This window comes from Nerophis ophidion, linkage group LG03, assembly GCF_033978795.1.
Source record: "Nerophis ophidion isolate RoL-2023_Sa linkage group LG03, RoL_Noph_v1.0, whole genome shotgun sequence".
In the NCBI taxonomy this organism is placed as follows: Eukaryota; Metazoa; Chordata; class Actinopteri; order Syngnathiformes; family Syngnathidae; genus Nerophis; species Nerophis ophidion.
Genome location: NC_084613.1, coordinates 79,304,942 through 79,325,245, shown reverse-complemented (window position 1 = coordinate 79,325,245; position 20,304 = coordinate 79,304,942). Strand labels below are relative to the sequence as shown.

At 42.4% G+C, this 20,304-nt stretch overlaps 1 protein-coding gene across 1 annotated transcript in view; it reads right to left on the bottom strand.

The window, feature by feature from the left end:
• crlf1a (cytokine receptor-like factor 1a) overlaps positions 1 to 20,304 on the bottom strand; it is an 85,726-nt gene that overhangs the window by 22,417 nt on the left and 43,005 nt on the right. Inside the window, 1 exon segment of the mRNA XM_061896164.1 lies at positions 14,674 to 14,843. Within this exon segment, the coding sequence (XP_061752148.1) occupies positions 14,674 to 14,843 (170 nt within the window).

The window sequence follows — 20,304 nt, the reverse complement described above, 5'->3', positions numbered from 1 at the left end:
CCATTTACACACCTGTCGCTGATTTCGAGGCCGGTCCTGGCAACACCCCGCTTCGCTGCAGACCCGCAGGCCACGCCCCCTCCTAAGTTAGCTTCGGAATAACAACGTTATTACAAAGAATAAGAGACCTATTATACTCTAGAAATGTTGGTCTTACTTAAAAATGCATACTTTTAGTTGTGTTCAGTGTTAAAAAATATATTATATGGCTCTTACATAAATATATATTAAAATATTTGGCTTCTTGGCTCTCTCTTTGAAGGTCTGTCTGACAAAACGAAACAAAGCGTGCATTAACAGATCGATAAAAATCAGTAGAATGTAGATAAATGGAGCGGAGTAAAAGTAGTTTCTTCTCTATAAATACACTCAAGTAAAAGTAAAAGTATGTTGCATTAAAACTACTCTTAGAAGTACAATTTATCCAAAAATGTACTCAAGTAGATGTAACGGAGTAACCTACCCACCTCTGCATAAAGCTGCCTGATGATGACCAATTGAGATACTTCAAATGGAGATACTGCCATCTTGTGGCATTATTTGTATATATAAATAACTACTGGCTGGAGCTATAGAAAACTGCCTGATGTATTCTTTTTTAGCAGAAGTTAAAGTTAAATTACCACTGATAGTCATAAACACACATACTAGATGTGGCGAAATGACCCTCTGCATTTGACCCACCCCCTTGTTCCACCCCCTGGGAGGTGAGGGAGCAGTGAGCAGCAGCAATGGCCACGCCTGGGAGTCATTTTGGTGATTTTAACCCCTAATTCCAAACCTTGATGCTGAGTTTCAAGCAGGGAGGTAATGGCTCCCATTTTTATAGTCTTTGGTATGACTCGACCTACCGATCTCAGAACGGACACTCTAACCCAGGGGTCAGTAACCCTGTGGCTCTAGCACCGCCCTAGTGGCTCCCTGGAGCTTTTTCAAAAAAGGAAAAAGATAAAGGGAAAAATATACAGTATTTCCTTGAATTGCCGCCGGGTATATAGTATGCGTCTGCCTAGAATCAAACTCGTTTTGCAAAATAATTAGCGCATGCTAAGCATTACCGCCGGCTCAGGATTAACGCCGGGTCAAACTCGTTTCGCAAAATATAATTTTTATTAGCGCGTGTCTGGAATTTCCGCCGGGTCACCCTCGTTTCGCCAAATAATTAGCATATGCCCAGAATTTCCACCGGGTCAAACTCGTCACGTCACGGGTGACAATTCACCTGTCATCATTTTCAAAATGGAGGAGGATGATGTCAATCATTTGAAATCGCATAAAGGGAAGACGATTAAGAGCTATTCAGTAGGATTTAAGGTCCAAGCTATTGAATATGCTGAAAAGAACAGTAAGTAGCAATGTTTTATTAATATACCGTAGCTGTGTGTGTCAAATATGAGTCATTAAATGACTCCCGCCTCCTGGTGGTAGAGGGCGCTAGTGATCCTTCTTGCGACTACTCGGCTGCAGAAGAAGTGACAACAAGCAGCAAGAGTGAGCTGCGATCGTTTATTTTTTCCTCTCGCTTGACACTTTTAACATGGAGGATTACATATCTAAAATAAAACAGTTTTCTAAACTGGACTTTCAATCGAAGCAGGAGGTAATAAAGGGAGAGTTTTAAAACTGAAGAAAGATAATGAAGACTTCTATAAACAAGTTATCGATGCTTTTGATCAGAAGGAGCTGCGCATGAACTTCATTTATAAGTAAAGGTAATACCATAATAACGTTTTTTTATTAAATATGCTTTTCATGAAGGTATCCTTACATCACACTCAAATTTATAAGCGCAACTCAAATTTACCGCATGCCTTTGGTAAACGCCGGAGTGAGAAGAGGTTTTAAATTGATTAGCGCCCCGGCGGCAATTCAAGGTAATATGGTATTTTTTGTTCTGATAACGTTTGATTGATTGATTGATTGAAACTTGTATTAGTAGGTTGCACAGTTCAGTACACATTCCGTACAATTGACCACTAAATGGTAACACCCGGAATAAGTTTTTCAACTTAAGTCGAGGTCCACGTTTCTGTAGGAGGACAAACATGACGCAAATCTTCTTAATTGTTAGAAATACCACTGTTTATATTAAACATGATGACAGTATTTGGCCAGCACCATTTTCTCCTTCTAATTCTGTTGGCCCGTGAACGCACCGTAGTTTGTTTACATCCAACTTTCTCCGACGCTGCCACGGAAAAACGTGTTTCATGCCACTCCCCCTTTGTCTCATTTTGTCCACCAAACTTTTCATGTTGTGCGTGAAGTCACAAAGGTGAGCTTTGCCGATGTTATCGACTTGTGCGGAGTGCTAATAATCCATGCTAACATCGCATCGTTATGCCTCGTTTGTAGCTACATTTGAGCTCATTTTAATTTCCTTTACTTATTTCATTTATATTTGCATGTCTCATGACACATTTTCTGTATGTAATATTGGCTGCATTTCTGATTGTCCGTCATGTTGTTCCAGACCACAGCAAAGTTTATCATGTTGTTCCAGACCACAGCAAACATTACCAAGCTTGCAAGAATTGTAATACATCTATTAGAAGAAGACAACCTGGCCTTTCCTTTAACTTGGACACACACATCTATACATTTGGCAGTTTTAAAGGCCTACTGGAACCCACTACTACCGATAGTTTATACATCAATGATGAAATATTAACATTTGTTCAATTAATAATGGAGACTATACAAAATAATGCTGTTGGTGGATTGCAGCTGCCTTTAGCCCCGAAACACCGCCTGTGTTTCTTTGTTTGTTGTGAAGCTTTAACACAGAGCGGTCAAGCGAACATGTTTCTCTACGTCAACCAGCAAGTTTTTGGATGGGAAAATTGTGATATTAAGTCGTCTCTTACCGGAGACTTCAGTGGATTATGCGACTTCCTCCTGCAGCTCAAAAAGGCAGCTGTGATCTTGGCTCCTCTGAGAGACACTGGCGTTCACCGCAGCCATCCGACTTTCAGGTATGACTTTATAATCTCACTAAAACGCTATTAAAACAATAAGCAGAAAAGGGATCTTCAAATGATCCTAGTAAATGTGTCTAATTACATCTGAAACGGTCCCACTGCCGCCGCCTGGAGCCGTCGCTTTTTCTTTTTCTTTTTTTTTGTGCTTCACTCTGTGGAGGGGCGGGGTCCACGTGTCCTCTGCGGGAGGGGCATGCGCAGGAGCCGGCTGTGAAGCAATGTCAGGTGAGGAGATTTCTTAGCTGGGACGAGTTGTCTAATCACCTGTCTCTTTATCAGGAGCGCTGGAGACCATGAGAGGGGGCTCAGAGAGAGAGAGAGAGAGAGAGACGCGGTCCAGGGGGTTGGGAAAAACTTGCACTGCTGAAAAGCAGGAACAAACTTGGGGAAAGACTTGTTGTAACGCCCGAAAGGAGATTTGTGTTGTAAAATTAAAATTCTGTTACACTTGGAAGCAGCCTGTCTGTGCTTTCTGGGGACGACCCCGCACCTCCACGGCATAGAAGTGTCACACACTCGAACTTTCCTCATCCAAGAATCTTTCATCCTCGCTCAAATTAATGGGGAAATTGTCGCTTTCTCGGTCCGAATCGCTCTAGCTGCTGGAGGCTCACAATATAAACAATGTGAGGATATGAGGAGCCCTCACACTGGTGATGTCACGCGCACATCGTCTGCTACTTCCGGTACAGGCAAGGCTTTTTTATTAGCGACCAAAAGTTGCGAACTTTATCGTCGATGTTCTCTATTAAATCCTTTCAGCAAAAATATGGCAATATCGCGAAATGATCAAGTTTGACACATAGAATGGAGCTGCTATCCCCCGTTCTTTCAACATATTGGGTTGCCAACCCCAGCTCTACACAGCAAAACGTCAGTGTTCAAAAACAAGAAAAAAAAATACAAAAATGATTGGTATTTTACTTGAAATAAGCAAAATTATCTGCCAATAGAACAAGAAAATTTGGCTTGTCAAGACTTTCCAAAACAAGTAAAATTAGCTTACTTCAATGAACCCAAAAATACCTTAAAATAAGTATATTCTCACTAATAACAAGTGTACTATTATACGAGTACGTACTTTCTCTTGTTTTATTGAAAATAAAACAGCAAAGTCTATTTGGCTGTCATCTGTTTTAATATGAGAAACAATTGTGTCAAAGTCATGATTTTGTTTTACATTCTTGAAATAAGAAATTCTTACTTTAAAAAGTAGTTTTATACTTGTGAGTGTTGATGACACAGCTTTGCAACATTTAATATTCTCGTTTCGAGCATGTTTTACTCAATATAGGTCATCAAATCACAGCTACAAGCTGTAATATCTTACTGAGATCATTTAGGACCTAAACACTTAAAACAAGTAAAACACTCTAACATAAAATCTTATTTATGGCCGCACAAGTCCCGGGATGCCCAAAATGTCCATAACACACCCAGCCGAGTCCCATGGGGAGGGGGGATGAAAGTTGGAAAAGTCAGCATAAGTCCCAAAAATGTTCAAAATACCTACACAGGTTCGAGTCCCACAAGTTCCGCCGCCGGCCGGGATGCCCAGAGTGTCCAAAACGCGCCCACGGGAAGGTGGGGAGAAAAGTGAGAAAAGTCGGGGAAATGTTAAAAAGTCCCACCCGAGTTCGAGTGTGCACTCAAACTCGAACCCGGTTGGGACTCGAACCTGGGTAGGTATTTTAAAAATTTTGGGGGACTTTTGCCAACTTTTCTCATTTTTCCCCCCTACTTCCCCGTGGGACTTTGCTGGGTGCGTTTTGGACATTTTTTGTATCCCGAGATTTGTGTGGCCGGCGGCGGGACTCGTGGGACTGGAACCCCGGGGAGGTATTTTGGACACAATTGGGACTTTTGAACATTTTGGCCGCCTTTTCCCCCTCTTCTTCCCCGCCTTCCTGTCCACCATTGCTGGGTGTGTTTTGGACACTTGGACAAAAATAGTTTCAAGCATATTTTACTCAAAATAGGTCATAGAATGTCGGAAACAAGCTGTAGTATCTTACTGAGATCATTTAGGAGCAAAACCCTTAAAACAAGTAAAAGACTCTAACATAAAATCTGCTTAGTGAGAAGAATTATCTTACCGGACAGAAAATAAGCAAATATCACCCTTATTTGAGGTATTTCATCTTACTTAGATTTCAGTTTTTGCAGTGTAACCACAAGGCAGGGAGGTGCTCGAAAAAATAGATTCCTATCCAAATCGCTATTTTTATTCATTCCGATTTCAAATCGATTCGTTATTTGACATTTAAATACTTTTTTTTAGAGTAAATGTATGGATTATAAACAACTATTGACATAATGATGGATACTGTTGCTTTTATTTTTTGCCTTTCCTTTTTTTTTAGTATTGTATTTGTATGTCTTCTCAATTGCTTTGTAAATTTCTATCATAATTATTGCAAAGGTGAGATTGGTTTGGGTTTGTTCCATTTTCTTTTATTTGATTGATGAATATCATTCTGTTATTTTTGCCAATTTTGTAAAAAGTCTTTGAAAGACAACATTGGACATAAAAGTCATACGTCAGCAGCCATGAGGAGCTTTTGTAACCTATTTTGAAAAGGTTTTATCATCATTTTTATCCATTTTCTACCGCTTATTCCCTTTCGGGGTCGCGGGGGGCGCTGGCGCCTATCTCAGCTACAATCGGGCGGAAGGTGGGGTACACCCTGGACAAGTCGCCACCTCATCGCAGGGCCAACACAGATAGACAGACAACATTCACACACTAGGGCCAATTTAGTGTTGCCAATCAACCTATCCCCAGGTGCATGTCTTTGGAAGTGGGAGGAATTTTTATATCAAATAATATTTAGAATAATTCTGTTGAATTGAGAATCAATTTCGAATTAAATTCTCACCCCAAGAAATGCCCAAAGATTCCAACCTCTAATAATTAAAGACTGTTCTGCACACCCCGTCTGAAGGTCTGAAGGTTGGCAAGTATGACCGCAATTGTTCACTTCCTGGATTTAATATTGAACCATATTTTTTAATTTAATTATTACTATTATGTATATTTGGCAACCTTGGCAACCAAGGTGATCAAAAAAGGTCAACCAAAGAACGAGATTCCTCTACAGAATCTCCTCTCTGGTCAACAAAAACACCTTGAGGATTCTAGCGGGAACTCTCAACCCTTCTTCGATTACGCTTGCACCTCCTGGTACCCCAGCACCTCCAAAACCCTCAAAACTAGACTCCAAACATCCCAGAATAAGTTAGTACGGTTACTTTTAGACCTCCACCCCAGATCACACCTCAATCCGACCCACTTCTCCAAAGTGGGCTGGCTCAGGGTGGAGGACAGAGTAAAACAACTTGCACTGAGCCTGGTCTATAAAATCCGCTAAACCTCCTTGATACCGAAGTACATGTCAAACTACTTCCTTAACGTAAATGACCACCATAACCACAACACCCAGGGGAAGCTCCACAAACCACATTAAACCCAGATTCCGATCTAACAAAGGTCTTAACTCAGGGGTCGGGAACCTTTTTGGCTGAGAGAGCCATGAAAACCAAATATTTCAAAATGTATTTCCGTGAGAGCCATATCATATTTTTTAACACTGAATACAACTAAATGTGTGCATTTTTAAGTAAGACCAACATTTTTAGAGTATAAAAAGTTTTTTATTATTTTTAAGAACATTGTTATTCTGAAGCTAACCAATAATAAATAAAATGTCATGTCTGTTGATCATGTTTTTGTTTGGCCATGTGCTGTTTGTCCTTTGGACTCTTTAAGTTCCTGTTTTTTTCCACTCCCTTGTCTGGTTTCCTTGGTTACTCATTTTGTCCACCTGTCTCTGGTGAACAAAATGCCCGCTCACCTGCTTCCCGAGCACTAATCAGAGGCAGTATTTAAGCTCGTCTTTGCCAGTCAGTCGCCCTGGCGTCAATGTGATCTTTTCTTGCTCTGTGCTGACTTGTTTCATGCCTTGCCATAGTTTCGTGCTTCATGCCATGCCAAGTAAGTTTTGTTTGATTTATGTTCATAGTCTGTTTATGCGTCAGCTTTGTTCCTTAGCCCAAGTTGTGCCTCCACTGTGAGTGATTTTTGTTTGTATCTTTTTTTAGTTTAAATTAAATCATGTTTTTACCTAAAAACCATGTCCTGAGTAGTCCGTCTGCCTTCCTGGGGTAACCACCCTGGAGCAAGCTGCGACCCCCGCCGTCATGACATAAAATACTTCTTACCATTAATGCGACTTCTTGAACAGGTGCGGTAGAAACGGATGGATGGATCTAAATGTATGAGAATGTTTTATATTTCGCACGTTATTTTTAGCACTGTGATTACCAGCAAAATTATTCATAATTATGGTGTTAAGCAATGTCAGCTAAGATTTATCTGAGAGCCAGATGCAGTCATCAAAAGAGCCACATCTGGCTCTAGAGCCATAGGTTCCCTACCCCTGTCTTAACTCATTCTCTTTCTATGCCACATCAATGTGGAATGCACTCCCAACAGGTATAAAAGTAAGTGCATCTCTATATTCCTTCAAAACCGCTCTAAAACAACACCTCCAGGCAACTTCAACACTTTACTAATACCCTCCTCCATTCACATCCCATCTCCCCGGATTATAAACAACTCAAATGTACTTCTAATGTATTTACTTGTTCTTCTGCTATCTGAACTCACTATGTTCTCTGCTGGCTGTACATATCCTACTAAATAAGACCTACACTGTTTCAATGTCCACATTTCTCTGTTGATGCAATTGTTGATGACTGAAGTTCTGATATCAACCAAAGCTCCTCATCCCACCTCCCGGATTGTAAATAATGTAAATAATTCAATGTACATACTATGATGATTAACTTGTGTGATGACTGTATTATGTTGATAGTATATATTTGTACCATGAATTGATTAACGTGGACCCCGACTTAAACAAGTATGTCAGACTTAGCCCTGTCTTGGTTTAACTCTTATCTTACTGATAGGATGCAGTGTATCTCCCATAACAATGTGACCTCGGACTACGTTAAGGTAACGTGTGGAGTTCCCCAGGGTTTGGTCCTTGGCCCTGCACTCTTCAGCATCTACATGCTGCCGCTGGGTGACGTCATACGCAAATACGGTATTAGCTTTCACTGTTATGCTGATGACACCCAACTCTACATGCCCCTAAAGCTGACCAACACGCCGGACTGTAGTCAGTTGGAAGCGTGTCTTAATGAAATTAAACAATGGATGTCCGCTAACTTTTTGCAACTCAACGCCAAAAAAACAGAAATGCTGATTATCGGTCCTGCTAGACACCGACCTCTATTTAATAATACAACTTTAACATTTGACAACCAAACAATTAAACAAGGCGACTCGGTAAAGAATCTGGGTATTATCTTCGACCCAACTCTCTCCTTTGAGTCACACATTAAAAGCGTTACTAAAACGGCCTTCTTTCATCTCCGTAATATCGCTAAAATTCGCTCCATTTTGTCCACTAAAGACGCTGAGATCATTATCCATGCGTTTGTTACGTCTCGCCTCGACTACTGTAACGTATTATTTTGGGGTCTCCCCATGTCTAGCATTAAAAGATTACAGTTGGTACAAAATGCGGCTGCTAGACTTTTGACAAGAACAAGAAAGTTTGATCACATTACGCCTGTACTGGCTCACCTGCACTGGCTTCCTGTGCACTTAAGATGTGACTTTAAGGTTTTACTACTTACGTATAAAATACTACACGGTCTAGCTCCATCCTATCTTGTCGATTGTATTGTACCATATGTCCCGGCAAGAAATCTGCGTTCAAAGGACTCCGGCTTATTAGTGATTCCCAAAGCCCAAAAAAAAAGTCTGCGGGCTATAAAGCGTTTTCCGTTCGGGCTCCAGTACTCTGGAATGCCCTCCCGGTAAAAGTACGAGATGCTACCTCAGTAGAAGCATTTAAGTCTCACCTTAAAACTCATTTGTATACTCTAGCCTTTAAATAGACTCCCTTTTTAGACCAGTTGATCTGCCGTTTGTTTTCTTTTTCTCCTATGTCCCACTCTCCCTTGTGGAGGGGGTCCGGTCCGATCCGGTGGCCATGTACTGCTCGCCTGTGTATCGGCTGGGGACATCTCTGCGCTGCTGATCCGCCTCCGCTTGGGATGGTTTCCTGCTGGCTCCGCTGTGAACGGGACTATCGCTGCTGTGTTGGATCCGCTTTGGACTGGACACTTGCGACTGTGTTGGATCCATTATGGATTGAACTTTCACAGTATCATGTTAGACCCGCTCGACATCCATTGCTTTCCTCCTCTCCAAGGTTCTCATAGTCATTATTGTCACCGACGTCCCACTGGGTGTGAGTTTTCCTTGCCCTTATGTGGGCCTACCGAGGATGTCGTAGTGGTTTGTGCAGCCCTTTGAGACACTAGTGATTTAGGGCTATATAAGTAAACATTGATTGATTGATTAATTGAAAAACTTATTGGGGTGTTACCATTTAGTGGTCAATTGTATGGAATATGTACTGAACTGTGCAATCTACTAATAAAAGTATCAATCAATCATTTATAATTATAAATACATTATCTAAGCTTCTTGTAGCAACCAGAGAATAAGCGGTATTCAAAGATGGAGTAGAGGAAGGATAACACTCGACTTTTCAACATTCCTCTTTTTAATCCTCTCTAAGCCGTCGTGGCTTTGGGAAGAAGTCGTCCACAGAAGCTCCTCGGGGCGTCTGCACTGATGGGGAGCGAGCGCAGTTTCCTTTTAAAGCCTTGTTCTGGCCAGCTTAGTTTAGGCCGGCCTTGACTAAACCTGCGTGGGCCGACACGGAGGGCTCAAACCCTTCATTGCAAAAGTGTTGCAATCCCCTTTTTGTGTCGTCGGAATGTTCCAGACTCGACTAATCCGATCGCAGACTGCCCGAGGCTTGTCGGACCCTCCGAGAGACCGCTTGTATTGTGTTTCAGAGGCTAATCAAGCGTCCATCGAACTGTGATCTGTTTTCTAATGCAGTGGTTCTCAACCTGTTTTGTGAAGTGAAGTATATTTATATAGCGCTTTTCTCTAGTGACTCAAAGCGCTTTACATAGTGAAACCCAATATCTAAGTTACATTTAAACAAGTGTGGGCAGCACTGGGAGCAGGTGGGTCAAGTGTCTTGCCCAAGGACACAACGGCAGTGACTAGGATGACGGAAGCGGGGATCGAACCTGCAACCCTCAAGTTGCTGACACGGCTGCTCTACCAACCGTTTTCAGTCAACATTTTTTTTAACTCAAGTACCCCCTAATCAGAGCAAAGCATTTTTGGTTGGAAAAAAGGAGATAAAGTGTTGCGATCCTTGACTCGGATCTTCACAAATTATTGTTTATTTTTCCATCTTCGTTCTCATTCTCCGTTTGATCCGTTTATTTCCCGTTTAGTCCATCACCATGGTTACTTATTAGTTTCAGCTGTTACTCCCGGTTCCTGCACACCTGTTCTCCGTTAATCACCTTCCCTTCCCCAACCGCTCGGTTGGTAGAGCGGCCGTGCCAGCAACTTGAGGGTTGCAGGTTCGATTCCCGCTTCCGCCATCCTAGTCGCTGCCTTTGTGTCCTTGGGCAAGACACTTTACCCACCTGCTCCCAGTGCCACCCACACTGGTTTAAATGTTAAAATTAGATATTGGGTTTCACTATGTAAAGCGCTTTGAGTCACTAGAGAAAAGCGCTATATAAATATAATTCACTTCACACACACACACACACACACACACACACACACACACACACTCACGCACACAAACGCACATACACACACACACCAGGCGGCATAGCTCGGTTGGGTTGGTAGAGCAGCCGTGTCAGCAACTTGAGGGTTGCAGGTTCGATTCCCGCTTCCGCCATCCTAGTCACTGCCGTTGTGTCCTTGGGCAAGACACTTTACCCACCTGCTCCCAGTGCCACCCACACTGGTTTAAATGGAACTTAGATATTGGGTTTCACTATGCAAAGCGCTTTGAGTCACTAGAGAAAAGCACTATATAAATATAATTCACTTCACTTCACAAACACACACACACACACACACACACACACACACCAGGTGGCATAGTTGGGTTGGTAGAGCGGCCGTGTCAGCAACTTGAGGGTTGCAGGTTCGATTCCCGCTCCCGCCATCCTAGTCACTGCCGTTGTGTCCTTGGGCAAGACACTTTACCCACCTGCTCCCAGTGCCACCCACACTGGTTTAAATGTAACTTAGATATTGGGTTTCACTATGTAAAAGCGCTTTGAGTCACTAGAGAAAAGCGCTATATAAATATAATTCACTTCACACACACACACACACACACACACACACACACATACACACCAGGTGGCATAGTTGGGTTGGTAGAGCGGCCGTGTCAGCAACTTGAGGGTTGCAGGTTCGATTCCCGCTTCCGCCATCCTAGCCACTGCCGTTGTGTCCTTGGGCAAGACACTTTACCCACCTGCTCCCAGTGCCACCCACACTGGTTTAAATGTAACTTAGATATTGGGTTTCACTATGTAAAAGCGCTTTGAGTCACTAGAGAAAAGCGCTATATAAATATAATTCACTTCACACACACACACACACACACACACACACATACACACCAGGTGGCATAGTTGGGTTGGTAGAGCGGCCGTGTCAGCAACTTGAGGGTTGCAGGTTCGATTCCCGCTTCCGCCATCCTAGCCACTGCCGTTGTGTCCTTGGGCAAGACACTTTACCCACCTGCTCCCAGTGCCACCCACACTGGTTTAAATGTAACTTAGATATTGGGTTTCACTATGTAAAAGCGCTTTGAGTCACTAGAGAAAAGCGCTATATAAATATAATTCACTTCACACACACACACACACACCTGTTTACAGCGCACCTCAGGGCCGGGCGGGGCTCGCTTGCCGTATAGGAAGCCGTGTAGGCGACTTTCTAAGACGTTTGTTTTGTTTTTGTCGGGTTGCCCCGGACGCTCTTTTCACGTAAAAAAAAAACCACACCTGCGTCACGGTGTGAGTCACGCACGACCACGGGCGGTATTGAAGGCGGGAACGCCTTCGGACGGACACATTCCACAGCTGTCGCAAAAAGGGTGGAGGCGGGGGGTGGTCTTGGTTGTCCTCGTAGTCCTTGCAGGCCTGACCCGACTTGTGCTGGGAGTCTTCTCCCAGATATGAAGCAACACGCTGGAATTGAGTCTTTTTTATCGTCCGCCATCCCCGCGCCAACAGTTACTGGACATGATTTACTGTACTTTCTTGGCTTCTTCTTTTCTACTTTTGTTAAGTCTTACGACCTCAGGGGGATTTGGATTTAAGAGCACATGTGTCAGGTTGATAGTCTGGGCTTTTAGCTCGGGAGTCGGCAGGCTTGCCTCTCATGCCAGCAGCCCGGGTTTGAGTACCTCCATCTAGCCATCTATTTTCTACCCCATCCTCGGTTCAGATCCCACAAAAGGGCAAAGAATAACTCACAACCCAGTGGAATGTCAATGTGATCGACTATGAGAAACCTTGGAGAGGACCGCAGATGTGGGTGACCTCCACCCCCTCGGGGGAACCGGATGCAATGGACGTCGAGAGGGTCTAGCATAATATTGTGAAAGTTTCGTCCATAGTGGATCTAACATAATAGTGAGAGTCCAGTCCATAGTGGATCTAACGTAATAGTTAGAGCCCAGTCCGTAGTGGATCTAACATAATAGTGAGAGTCCAGTCCATAGTGGATCTAACATAATAGTGAGAGTCAAGTCCATAGTGGATCTAACATAATAGTGACAGTCCAGTCCATAGTGGATCTAAAATAATAGTGAGAGCCCATTTCATAGTGGATCTAACATAATAGTGAGAGTCCAGTCCATAATGGATCTAACATAATAGTGACAGTCCAGTCCATAGTGGATCTAACATAATAGTGAGAGTCCAGTCCGTAGTGGATCTAACATAATAGTGAGAGCCCATTCCATAGTGGATCCAACATAATAGTGAGAGTCCAGTCCATAGTGGATCTAGCATGATAGTGAGGGTCCAGTCCATAGTGGATCTAACATAATAGTGACAGTCCAGTCCATAGTGGATCTAAAATAATAGTGAGAGTCCAGTCCATAGTGGATCTAGCATAATATTGTCAGAGTCCAGTCCATAGTGGATCTAACATAATAGTGACAGTCCAGTCCATAGTGGATCTAACATAATAGTGAGAGTCCAGTCCATAGTGGATCTAGCATAATATTGCGAGAGTCCAGTCCATTGTGGATCTAACATAATAGTGACAGTCCAGTCCATAGTGAATCTAACATAATAGTGTGACAGTCCAGTCCATAGTGGATCTAACACAATAGTGAGAGTCCAGTCCATAGTGGATCTAACATAATAGTCAGAGTCCAGTCCATAGTGAATCTAACATAATAGTGAGAGTCCAGTCCATAGTGGATCCAACATAATAGTGAGAGTCCAGTCCATAGTGGATCTAACATAATAGTGAGAGTCCAGTCCATAGTGGATCCAACATAATAGTGAGAGTCCAGTCCATAGTGGATCTAACACAATAGTGACAGTCCAGTCCATAGTGGATCCAACATAATAGTGAGAGTCCAGTCCATAGTGGATCCAACATAATAGTGAGAGTCCAGTCCATAGTGGATCTAACACAATAGTGACAGTCCAGTCCATAGTGGATCCAACATAATAGTGAGAGTCCAGTCCATAGTGGATCTAACATAATAGTGACAGTCCAGTCCATAGTGAATCTAACATAATAGTGAGAGTCCAGTCCATAGTGGATATAACATAATAGTGACAGTCCAGTCCATAGTGGATCTAACACAATAGTTAGAGCCCAGTCCATAGTGGATCTAACATAATAGTGAGAGTCCAGTCCATAGTGGATCTAACATAATAGTGAGAGTCAAGTCCATAGTGGATCCAACATAATAGTGAGAGTTCAGTCCATAGTGGATCTAGCATAATAGTGAGAGTCCAGTCCATAGTGGATCTAACATAATAGTGAGAGTCCAGTCCATAGTGGATCTAAAATAATAGTGAGAGCCCATTTCACAGTGGATCTAACATAATAGTGAGAGTCCAGTCCATAGTGGATCCAACATAAGAGTGAGAGTCCAGTCCATAGTGGATCTAGCATAATAGTGACAGTCCAGTCCATAGTGGATCCAACATAATAGTGAGAGTCCAGTCCATAGTGGATCTAACACAATAGTGACAGTCCAGTCCATAGTGGATCTAACGTAATAGTGAGAGTCCAGTCCGTAGTGGATCTAACGTAATAGTGAGAGTGCAGTCCATAGTGGATCTTGCATAATAGTGACAGTCCAGTCCATAGTGGATCCAACATAATAGTGAGAGTCCAGTCCATAGTGGATCTAACACAATAGTGAGAGTCCAGTCCATAGAGAATCTAGCCTAATAGTGACAATCCAGTCCATAGTGGATCTAACATAATAGATCAATAGAATCAACCCGGCAGTGACACGAAACATAACACATTTTTTACCTCATTTCTTATTAAACAACACCCGAACTTGATGATAAAATGTTCCCCTTTGTTCTGTGGGTAACAAATGTCCGCAGAGTTCTCAACCGAGCTTAGAAGTCTGAAACCATTGTCCTCCATCGCCGCCCCAGGCTTGGCCGAGACCGGGGATCAAAGCGGGGTCAGAGGTCGCTGGCGTTTATTGGCACTCACCCACGTCTAGAATGTCCAGCGTGATGACCTCGGAGGCGGCCTGGCCCAGCTGATTGGTGGCCTCCACCCAGATCTCGTAGGGGGTGAAGAGGTGCAGGTCTCGCGTGATGCTGCACGAGTACGGCTGGGCGTGGGTGTAATCTTCACACTCTTTTTCCTTGCCGTACCACCTGTGCGGACACACAGCACACTATTACAACGCCAAATATGTCCTTGGTGTTTACGTTCCATGACTTTTATTACGTCCTTAGTTACACTGCATGTAACCCCGATAAGAAGCTAAGCTAATTGCACGTTTATTTCCCTTCTAAATGGCTTCATTTGTTTGTTGAGAGCTTACAAATAAGTTTTATACATCTTATGTAACCTTTGTATTAAGTTGGGGAAAAAATGACATTGATTATGTTGCGGGTCGTTTTGACCCGTACTGTGTAAATGCACTCAAAACAGTCAAGAAAACAGGTTAAACCAATAACAATTTTATTTTAGGTTATATAAACATTTAGAAAAGTGACATACAATACATTTTTTTATTCCAATTGTATTATGTTAAGGGTCAATTTGACCCATTTCAGTTTTTGTGTTGATCAAAGTACTGGTTACCCTTTCTTTTTCTTGCTGAAATCTGGTGACTTTTCCTCATCTAGGGTCATGAACTGGTGTGTAAATCTGGACACTTTGTTGTGTAGTGGAATGTTTGTGCAGAGTTTGTATAAGAAGATGATGTTGCGAGTCATTTTGACCCAGACGCTTTAATGTGGGTAAATAGCTGTTCGGATCCAAAAATAAACTTGTCTCCTTGATGTACTTTTTACTTTGATGTGTTTGTATTTTGATTGTCTGAGCCAGGTGTGTGAAGAGAGGGAACTTTCTCACACTTGTCCTTGTCTCCTCAGATGTCATCCTTCTGGAGCTCATTTTTGGTGAGTTTGTCAAAGAGATGACATGAGAACAGTGACAAGGACAAGTTTGAGAAAGTTCCCTCTCTTCACACACCTGGCTCTGGGTCTCAGAGGCAATCAAAATACAAACAATTGTACATCAAAGTAAAAAGTACAGCAAAGAGACTTGTTTATTTTGGCTATTTACCCACATTAAAGAGTCTGGGTCAAAATGACCCGCAACATCATATTTGTATACTCAATCTGCAAGACATTCCACTACTCAACAAAGTGTCCAGATTTTACACACCAGTTCATGACCCTAGATGAGGAAAAGTCACCAGATTTCAGCAAGAAAAAGAAAGGATAACCAGTACTTTGATAAACACAAAAACTGAAATGGGTCAAATTGACCCTCAACATAATAGTTGGTAAATTGTGTTAGATGTAAATATAAACGGAATACAATGATTTGCAAATCATTTTCAACCCATATTCAGTTGAATATGCAACAAAGACAACATATTTGATGTTCAAACTCATAAACAATTTTTTGTGTGTGTGTGTGCAAATAATCATTAACTTTTAAAGCCAGCAACATGTGACAAAGAAGTTGGGAAAGGTGGCAATAACTACTGATAAAATTGAGGAATGCTCATCAAACACTTATTCGGAACATCCCAGGCTACATGGGAACAGGTGGGTGCCATGATTGGGTATAAAAAACAGCTTCCCAAAAAATGCTCAGTCTTTCGGGGCGGCATAGCTCGGGTTGGTAGAGTGGCCGTGCCAGCAACCTGAGGGTTGCAGGTTCGATTCCCGCTTCCGCCATCCTAGTCACTGCCGTTGTGTCCTTGGGCAAGACACTTTACCCACCTGCTCCCAGTGCCACCCACACTGGTTTAAATGTAACTTAGATATTGGGTTTCACTATGTAAAGCGCTTTGAGTCACTCGAGAAAAGTGCTATATAAATATAATTCACTTCACTTCGCTTTCACAAGAAAGGATGGGGCGAGGTACACCCCTTTGTCCACAACTGCGTGAGCAAATAGTGAAACAGTTTAAGAACAGCGTTTCTCAAAGTGAAATTGCAAGAAATTTAGGGATTTCAACATCTACGCTCCATAATATCATCAAAAGGTTCAGAGAATCTGGAGAATTCACTCCATGTAAGCGGCATGGCCGGAAACCAACATTGAATGACCGTGACCTTCGATCCCTCAGACGACACTGTATCAAAAACCGACATCAATCTCTAAAGGATATCACCACATGGGCTCAGGAACACTTCAGAAAACCACTGTCACTAAATACAGTCCGTCCCTACACCTGTAAGTGCAAGTTCAAGCTCTACCATGCAAAGCGAAAGCCATTTATCAACAACATCCAGAAACGCCGCCGGCTTCTCTGGGCCCGAGATCATCTAAGATGGACTGATGCAAAGTAGAAAAGTCTTCTGTGGTCTGACGAGTCCGCATTTCAAATTGTTTTTGGAAATATTTGACATTGTGTCATCCGGACCAAAGGGGAAGCGAACCATCCAGACTGTTACCGACGCAAAGTTCAAAAGCCAGCATCTGTGATGGTATGCGGGTGCATTAGTGCCCAAGGCATGGGTAACTTACACATCTGTGAAGGCACCATTAATGCTGAAAGGTACATACAGGTTTTGGAACAACATATTCTGCCATCTAAGCGCCGTCTTTTTCATGGACGCCACTGCTTATTTCAGCAACATAATGCCACATTCCGCATGTGTTACAACAGCGTGGCTTTGTAAAAAAAAAAGAGTGGTGGTACTTTCCTGGCCCGCCTGCAGTCCAGACCTGTCTCCCATGGAAAATGTGTGGCACATTATGAAGCGTAAAATACGACAGTGGAGACCCCGGACTGTTGAACGACAGAAGCTCTACATAAAACAAGAATGGGAAAGAATTCCACTTTCAAAGCTTCAACAATTAGTTTTCTCAGTTCCCAAACGTTTATTGAGTGTTGTTAAAAGAAAAGGTGATGTAACACAGTGGTGAACATGCCCTTTCCCAACTACTTTGGCACATGTTGCAGCCATGAAATTCTAAGTTAATTATTATTTGCAAAAAAAAAAAATAAAGTTTATGAGTTTGAACATCAAATATGTTGTCTTTGTAGCATATTCAACTGAATATGGGTTGAAAATGATTTGCAAATCACTGTATTCTGTTTATATTTACATCTAACACAATTTCCCAACTCATATGGAAACAGGGTTTGTACTTGAAATCCACCTTTTTCTAAAAATTGTATAATTTTATACAGGTGAATGTTCCACCGATTGCATATTTTATCAATATTGCGGATGTAACTTGAAAGATGTAGATAATGGTTCTCACTATGTAAAGCGCATAGAGTCTCGAGAGAGAAAAAGTGCTATACTGTATAAATATACTTCACTTAGGATGATCATAATACAAATAAATAAATAAATAAATACATTTTAATGTCATTTTAATAAATGTCAACACACTCTACAACAGAGGTCTCAAATATGCGGCCCAAGGGCCGCACGTTATTTTGCGGCCCCCACAGTCCGGGCCGGGGAGACGAGCGGTCCGCTAGCTTCCGTAGCACTCCGCCGAAGGACCGAGCGAAAATACAAAACTGTGGTGTACTAGACCCCAGCGTTGATACTCCGACAGAGAGTCGCTGGGCGAATCGGACTTGTAACACGTTTGTCGTGATGTTAGCCCGTTCGGGGCTAATTGTGCTACTGTAACTGTAAACTCCATGGCGAGACCCCCCCCCCCCCCCCCCCCCACACACACACACCCCACCACCCCGTTGGCTCCAGACAGAGACGATTTTTAATAAACAAGTTAAACAAGTTGAAAAACTTATCCGGGTGTTACCATTTAGTGGTCAATTATATGGAATATGTACTGTACTGTGCAATCTACTAATAAAAGATTCAATCAACTAATCAAAGCTCAAAGGCATCAAAATGTAAACAAATGCCATTGGTGGATTTACACCTAACATCCACTGTAATGATACCAAGTACAGTAGCGTATCTATTGATACTACTATGATTATGTCTATTTTTTGGCATTACAACATCTTCTTTCACTTTTTTTAAATGTATATTGTGTTTATACATGACGGGCGGCATAGCTCGGTTGATAGAGTGGCTGTGCCAGCGACTTGAGGGTTGCAGGTTTGATTCCCGCTTCCGCCATCCTAGTCATTGCTGTTGTGTCCTTGGGCAAGACACTTTACCCAACTGCTCCCAGTGCCACCCACGCTGGTTTAAAATGTAACTGAGACATTGGGTGTCACTATGTAAAAGCGCTTTGAGTCACTTGAGAAAAGCGCTATATAAATATAATTCACTTCACCTATAAACTCAGGAAATATGTCCTTGGACACATGAGGACTTTGAATCTGACCAATGTATGATCCTGTAATGACAATTGATACCCAAAACCGTGGTGTACCGGACAAAATTCCCAGTACCTTCCGAAGCACTCCGCCAAAGGACCGAGCAACAATACAAAACTGTGGTGCACTGGACCCCAGCAATGATACTCTGACAGAGAGTCGCTGGGCGAATCGGACTTGTAACAAATTAGTCGTGATGTTAGCCCGTTCGGGGCTAATTGTGCTACTGTAGCCTCACCCAGAGTCTGCATCCAGTGGCCCCCAGATAAATTGACTTTGAGACCCCTGCTTTACAAACCATTTGCTGGGGGCGGAAATAGAACACATTAATAATTATTATGTATCCATCCATCCATCCATTTTCTACCACTTGTCCCTTTTGGGTTTGCGGGGAGTGCTGGAGCCTATCTCAGCTGCATTCGGGCGGAAGGCGGGGTACTCCCTGGACAAGTCGCCACCTCATCAACGGGCCAACAATCAAACGATATTTTTTAAATTGTATTTACAGTAATTCAAGCAATTTTTCAAACACCTGAGCATGTAACAAGGTTGATAAAAAAAAAAAAAAGCGAAATCAGGAAAATATAATTCACATTTAATTACCGCATTTTTCGGAGTATAAGTCGCTCCGGAGTATAAGTCGCACCTGCCGTAAATGCATAAAAAAGAAGGAAAAAAACATATATAAGTCACTCTGGAGTATAAGTCGCATTTTTGGGGGAAATTTATTTGATAAAACCCAACTCTCTCCTTTGAGTCACACATTAAAAGCGGTACTAAAACGGCCTTCTTTCATCTCCGTAATATCGCTAAAATTCGCTCCATTTTGTCCACTAAAGACGCCGAGACCATTATCCATGCGTTTGTTACGTCTCGTCTTGATTACTGTAACGTATTATTTTCGGGTCTCCCCATGTCTAGCATTAAAAGATTACAGTTGGTACAAAATGCGGCTGCTAGACTTTTGACAAGAACAAGAAAGTTTGATCACATTACGCCTGTACTGGCTCACCTGCACTGGCTTCCTGTGCACTTAAGATGTGACTTTAAGGTTTTACTACTTACGTATAAAATACTACACGGTCTAGCTCCATCCTATCTTGCCGATTGTATTGTACCGTATGTCCCGGCAAGAAATCTGCGTTCAAAAGACTCCGGCTTATTAGTGATTCCTAGAGCCCAAAAAAAGTCTGCGAGCTATAAAGCGTTTTCCGTTCGGGCTCCAGTACTCTGGAATGCCCTCCCGGTAACAGTTCGAGATGCTACCTCAGTAGAAGCATTTAAGTCTCACCTTAAAACTCATCTGTATACTCTAGCCTTTAAATAGACCTTTT